This window comes from Microtus ochrogaster, chromosome X (assembly GCF_000317375.1).
Source record: "Microtus ochrogaster isolate Prairie Vole_2 chromosome X, MicOch1.0, whole genome shotgun sequence".
NCBI lineage: Eukaryota > Metazoa > Chordata > Mammalia > Rodentia > Cricetidae > Microtus > Microtus ochrogaster.
The window spans coordinates 30,278,858-30,285,970 of NC_022026.1; the positions used below are offsets into that span (position 1 = coordinate 30,278,858).

The 7,113-nt window shown below is 40.3% G+C and overlaps 1 protein-coding gene across 1 annotated transcript; it reads right to left on the reverse strand.

Moving 5' to 3' along the window:
- Positions 1–4,468: 4,468 nt before the first annotated feature.
- On the reverse strand, positions 4,469–5,743 carry LOC101986587 (protein FAM47A-like). The gene has a single exon (XM_005358655.2). The coding sequence runs from the start codon at positions 5,741–5,743 to the stop codon at positions 4,469–4,471; it is 1,275 nt and encodes a 424-aa protein (XP_005358712.1).
- Positions 5,744–7,113: the final 1,370 nt, after the last annotated feature.

Sequence of the window (7,113 nt, forward strand, 5' to 3'; positions counted from 1 at the left end):
AACAAGGTTTCTCTAGTACAGGTACATTTAATGAATAATGGTTCTCAATCTCTTCACAGACCCAATGAAGATGTCCTTTAAAATGTTCAATTAAAAATCTTCTCACAATAAACTAAGACTCCCCTAAAAAGAAACTTTACAGTCTCCAAAGAAGACAGATGGAACACTTCACTGACAACTCCACTTGGACTATGGCAACCCTAAGCCCTTGGAAAAACTGCCTTATGCCTAACCTGCCACCAGGAACCTGCACAAACTGGACACTTTTGGAATGACTGATGTACCCTGCTTCATCAAAGTCAGGTCACTTTTCCCAAAGTCTTTCTCTACAGGAAAAATTCAGACCTGAAGGCCTGCTGCTCTATGGGGCAACTAATATTGCACAATTCTATCAGCTGAAAACCGATTACTGCTTCTGCAATAAACCACATAAGCCTGAAACAACTGTCTAAGAAAGGATCAGTCATTTTAATTAAGAAAAATTCAAATTATACTTCCTACTCAAATTTATCCTTCTTGGATCTCTGACGACATTGGTGGCTAACTGTAGCTTTAACAACAACCACCCAGCTGCCTAGTCGGTCCATTTCATGTATACAGTTTGCCTTGCTGACAGGTTTAACACTAAACAAGATGTGAGTTTCCAAAGGTTATGAGGAACAGACAAGTAACTTATATAGGTTAAGGAAAATAAATGATATAAGCTATAACAGTTCAAAAATGTGTTAAGGTCAAAAGATATGGAAGTTTAAGTAAGTCATGAAGGCTTTAAAATGTCATTTATGGGTATGTGTCTGAGAAAGTAATTTAATGTATATAAAAACTTGTTTAAGATTTATTTCCTCCTCTCTTTGCTACTTTCTGGGTCCCAGTCACCCTTCTTACTCACCCATGATGGGAATACACAGCCAGGCCTCCAAACCTCTCCAAACTTTTCCCTTAACTTGCTCCTTTCAATATTATTTTCCTCCTCATTCCCTTACATCCTATTCCCTCACTAGGAAATAGAAAAGCTGTCCAGAGATGACATAAATTTTACCTTTACTTCCAAAACAACTCCCAGGACACTCTTGTGTCCCTCCTCTTTCCTTATTCAAAAATTCCAACCTCTCTTTCCCTCTATCTACTTTGCTAGTCCATCCCACTGCATGTGATACCACCTTCCCTTCCCTTGCTGCACATCATACGTCCTTCTCTACCATACTCCAACACCCTCCTGTCTACATTTCCAAACTCCAATATTTCTTATTCTTAATTATCCTCTGCCTAGGACCCAACCCCATCAATTCAATGGCACACTTTATCACCCTACTCATCCTACAATACTCCCTTACTGACAGTAAAACGAAACAAAACAAAAACTACAGAAAGCTTTACTCTAGGACCTTCTTCACTCCATTAACTGTTGGTGCTATCCTCTCTTTTTTCCCTAACACCACTCACTTTTCAGTGCTAAATCTTAAAGCCACTTTCTCCTCCATACTCTTGGTTGTTCACTTGTAAGACGCTTTTGCCATCATATAGATGGAGTTTAATACTCAACAATTTACCTGACCTATCCTTCCCCAGAGATTCAGAGATAGTCCCCACATTTCAGGCACTCACTACAGACTTAGCCCACCTTCTTGCCTTTTCATCTTGCATGCTTCAATATATAGATGGCCATTTTCTTTACACTCCTTTTCTTTCTGATAGCCAATAGAACATTTTCCTTCTTCAGTTTCCTCAATACTTATCTGTTCTTACTTTCCACAGCTCAACTATCTTCTCTCCTAGTCACCTATCTAGGCTTTTCTCTCATACCAATCAATAAACACCTCAATTTAGACGACCTTACCAATCTCTGTTCCTTGTATCTGCCCTCATAGCCAATGTCCTCTTCTCACAGATCCCTAAGTACTCATTCCTGATATATTCCCTACAACAAACCTGTCCTATACCTCCTCCTTCCTACCATCCACAAACAATTCCTCAAAGATAAAATGTTCTCCTTTCAACTTCATCCCTCTGTCTCCCAAATCTATGTGAACATTTCCATCCTTACACTTCCAAAATGCACAAAAACTTTCTAGAATTGAACTTTGCCTTTTTTGTCTACCTCTCCAAAACTGTCAAAGACCTCGTACCCCATTCCTATCATACACAAGAGGGTCTTCTAGCTACTTCAGCCTACATTTTTTATACAGATGTCAGTTCATTCCTGTAAGGCAGCCACATCAGAGCCCTACATCATCAATATTCATCCTCACCTTCCAGGTCCTGTTCCCTTATGATCACCTGATCCCTACAAATCTTATCTGTCTTCTCACACTCCTTCTTTTCCTCTACCCAAATGATTGCCAAACATCCTTTGCCAGCTGACTCCCCAAATTCATTAACTGTCCAAATGTCTCAGACATCAAACACTGAACAAATCCTACACTCGCAAATACAAGACATAACTAAACTCAAGTCACCTTCTCTCCTCTGATACACATACACTGTCAAGGTCAAGCTCTCACTTGGATCAAGTTCATCCAAAAAACTCTCCCCTAAATGTCACTGATATCTCCTTACATGTCTCCCACTGCTTTTCTATGCCTCCCTTTAATGCCCTCCCCTGGTCAAGTTCCTCTTGCTAGTAATGCTCCAATCATCAAGGCCAAATCCACACTCTATTAAGGATTGGTTGTCTCCAACTATCCAAGCTGCCCTTTGGGATCCAAAGACAGATTTTCTCAACCTCTCCACCCCAGTCCCAAAAATCTGCTACAGAACATCCCTCTCACCATTTGACAAAAGTCTCTCAAATTATGTTCTCTCCTACACAACCAGATCCTACTTTCAAATAACAGTTGTTCCCCATTAACCTTATTTAGCCAATCTAATTTTTTCCTGACTCTACTCAAGAACTCTCAAAAAGACTCCAAGAAATTACTCCTGTGAACAAACAGCCTACATTATCCTGCCTCTTGCCTATTTCTAAAGGTGGGATCACTCCCCCTTTCCCTGGTCTTAGGATTCTTCTTCTCAATTACCAAGACCTTGGACTTAAAAGTTTCAGAAGTACACCTAAGAATTTTTTTTCTAAATTCCTTAACTTTACCTCTATCCTTAGTCTATCTGTCTCAAAGATTTCAAATCAACTACAGACTAATAGCATTAAACAGATAGAGCGCTACTTAGACTAAATGCCAGTTCCTCTTTTCCTGGAATCTATATCCTAGTTCAGCCTCACAGACTACAATTTCCCAGCCTCAGATGGTCTCACCGAACCTGAACTACTACTTATGCAGCCTTCTTTTCCCCTCCTTAACCAGCAACCAAGCTTCCTAGGGTCTCATAACAACTATGATCCAACGTCAGAAGGAAGCAGTCAGAGAAAATGACAACAATTTGCCCAACTCCAGCCAAACAATAATAAAACCAGAAAGTGGGAATGAAGGGACACTAACCCACTCCAGCATGTGGCTTTGGCAGGCCTTTCCCTTCTTTCCCAGTCCCTCTGTCTTGTTAATAAACTAGAGATTTCATTTCAACAGCTAGCCACCAAGGTCTATTCCTGTATTTGGCCACTTCCTCGTCCTGAGGCTGACTACCAAAGTCCAGCTATGAACGTATTAAAATCCAGCAGTCAGAAGCCCCCTTTTAGCTCAACTAATCAACATGCCCACTTAATAATAAACTCCTCATCCTAACACAGGATTTCCCTGTTTACCTTTGTAAAATTCCATGTTCCTATATGCAATATTTATCTTCCCTTCTATCCAGAGACAGTCCTTTGCCCCCTAGAGCAAATATCCCTCTCCCCTTTCTCTTGTCTCCTTCTCCACCGCCCTTGTCCTGTCTCCTTTTCCACTGTAACATAGCCATTCTAACACAGACCCTGCCCTTTTTCTGCTGTTAAAATGACACCAGCCAGATCATTTGTTGCTGTTTTTCTTGCCTGAATTAGAAAGCAGCCACTTTAACTTTTCTTCCTCACTTAATAATGAATCTGTGAAAGCAGGTGTTTGGGTGTGGCTTGTACCTAATCCAAGGTACAAGAGGAAGTCCCCACTCTAAGGGGTGTCCTTCAATAATTAGTTCTTTAAATTTTTCATTTATCTATGGAAGTTTTCTCTTATTTTATATGAACAATTCCAATCTTTTAAGATTTATATTGTTCTGTAATTGATGTCACTGAATCTAAAGCATAATTCTGCTTTTCATTTATTACTGTCTTTATGTATTATAAGTAACTGGTGTAAGAATCCCATATTCTCAAGAGCAGATAAATTTGAGAACTATATGAAGGTTGATCTTGTAGTTGATAAAATGTTGGTTCCAGCATAGCAGAAATTAATTTTAGTTCATTGAGAAATGTTTGTAAATATTAAGTTTATATTGTCCTAAAAAGATGTTCACATATGATGATATCTTCACCATATATATTCTGTTCAATATTTGAAATGAGAACAGAATAAAGTTGAGTGAAATTGAAAACCACCTAGTCATTTTCATCATCATAATCTTCATCCTTTTTCTGCATGATCAATTCATGGGCTTTTAGTACTCTTGGTATTGGAGTGTTGATAGTGTCATAAGTCCATCCTTTCCTCATAAACAACTTCTCAAGGATGCTTGGCATAGTGTAGCCTTTACTTATGATGAAATCCTTAAAGGCAATAGTTCCATAAAGGTCTTCAATGATGTCTGGCTTACTATACGTTTCACCTTGAGGTTCAAATAACTCTTCAGGATCCATCAAAGGCTCATCATTTACTAGCTTTCTCCACAGATCAGGCTTCAGGTACCATGCTCCATATCTAATCTTACCCCTGTTGGACTTGTAAGGATCTTTTTTTTGGAGTTTCCTTTCAAATTTTGCCTCCTGTATGGAGAATCTGATCTCTTTCACTCTGCTCAGCCTGCTGCAGATTCTGAGCTCAGGAGGAAGCAGGCTAATTTTTTTGATGGCAGAATCTTCATAGCTTGGTTTGTACTCATAGCCAATGTCAAATTGCTTCATCATGAAATTTTCATGAATGCTGAGGTCTCCAAATGATTTGACCCATTCACAGAAATCATAGACTCCTTTCGGTATGTACCGGTAATAACGAGACTCACCAGAGTCCTGTTTTTTGGGCTTGTTTTCATGATGCACACCATGTTTACGTGACCCAGGAAACTTTGGAGGATCCAAGTCAAATTTTGTGGGAGGGCATTTCTCAGCAGCAATATCCAAATTCATCCATTTACTGTGGCCCTCAAAATAATCCCACTTCTCCTCTAACTCCTGGTCAGGGTCAAGGACTTCCAGCACATTTAATAAGAGATCTTCAGAAATTCCTTCATCCAGGTGGCAGAATGCCAAGGGATGCTGGCTCAAGTTTTCTTCGGTTCTCTTTACAAACAACTGGCGTGCTTGCTGGGCCAGTGACAGCGATGAAAACAGGCTTATGTCCTGGCACATTTTTTTCTGACTCTTCCTGGATCTGCGGCCGACTCTATGAGAAATTGTGGGGAGAAAGCCCTCTTTGCGTCCACGAAGGATCATGCCTTCAAAAGGTGGACAGCCCTTCCTGAAATCGTCCAAGCCTTCCTTCACAAACACCCAGCGCCGGCCATCCAGAGAGGTAGGGAACTTCAGTTTTTCCTGTTTGTGCTTCGGAAAACACTTAGAAGGCAGCCTGTCCTTGAACCAGGGCTTGGAGGTCATGCCTAGAGGCATTGGCTGAAGTACTTGCTGGGGGCGATTCCAAGGCAGCCGTTGCTCGCCCATGGTGGCCCTGGATCTGAGGCAACTGTCTCAGCCTCAATGGATAGCTTCCCTAAGTCTACTCAGGTTGCTAAGAGACAAGGACCTTGTGGCTGAAATTCTACTAGAATGGGCAAAACCAAGTACACCCCTCTCTATCCTCCACCCCTTCCCCTACAATGGCTCCTTCCATTCTGTTGTCCAAGAACTAAATACACTTCCTGGCTCCCCTGGAATAGGGTAGACTTTCCAACTTTTTCCTTCCTTTTTGGACTATTTTAGAGAATACTGTATTCACTTCTTTATATATACACATACTTTGATTTCAACCACAGTGGCTTTTCTGAGCTATCAAAAGATATTTCTCCATTTGAGTATGTGTTCTTTTTTGTCTTAGTATTATTTTGTCATTTTTAGTGTATGACTGTCACAATGTATCCCCCCCCCTGAATTTTATTCCAGAAATTTCATGTTTTTGATACTGTCATGAGTGGAACTGAGAATAAAATTTGGGAACATTTATTAAGAATAAATTTTGAGAAACCAATACTCTACTACTTGTTTACTGATGATGAATTTGTCTTGCTGAAGAGTAAAACAATGACTCGTTACATAAACCAGCCTGCCTCATATTCCATCCTCCTGTTTTCTTTTGTCCTGATTTGTGTTTGTTTTATGTGAGCTTTTGCTGTGGTGGCTGCTTCTTTTGAAACTGGGTTTTGCATGTAGTTTGTGCTGGTGCGCCTGTGTGACAGTTTGAAAGAAAATGGAACCCTAAGGATATTAGGCAGTATTAGGAGATGTGGCCTTCTTGGTGTGTAGGCATAACCTTGTTGAAGAAAGTGTGTCACTGTGGGGGTGGGGTCTGAGATCTCTTTTACTCAAGCTTTCCTCAGTGGTACACAGAGTCCACTTCGATTGCTTCTGATCACAATTACCATGTCTGACTGCACACTGTCATACTCCCTGTCATAATGGAAATGTATAGATCCACTGAAACTTTAAGCAAGCAGTGTTTTCCTTATAAGAGTTGTCATTGTCATGGTGTCTCCTCATAGCAATAGAATCCCTAACTAGGACAGCCTAAAACTTACTCTGTAGAAAAGGTCATCCTCAGACTTTTCCTCAAGAAGGCTGAGATTACTGGGATTACAGGCGTGTACCACCATACCTGGCCTTGACTTGTTTTTAGACATATATTTTCTCTTTATATAAAATTATTTAATTTTGGTTTTGCTTTTTTGGACCAAAAAGAAAAGAAAAAACAGGGTTTCTCAGTGTAGCCTTGGTTTTCCTGGAACTTGCTGTGTATACCAGGCTGGCCTCAAACTCACAGGAATCCATCTGCCTCTGCCACCACTCCACAATCAAATTATATTAAGTCTTATGGCAAT

Coding starts and splice junctions, on each gene's coding strand:
- LOC101986587 (XM_005358655.2), bottom strand. CDS start 5,743: ATGGGCGAGCAACGGCTGCCTTGGAATCGCCCCCAGCAAGTACTTCAG.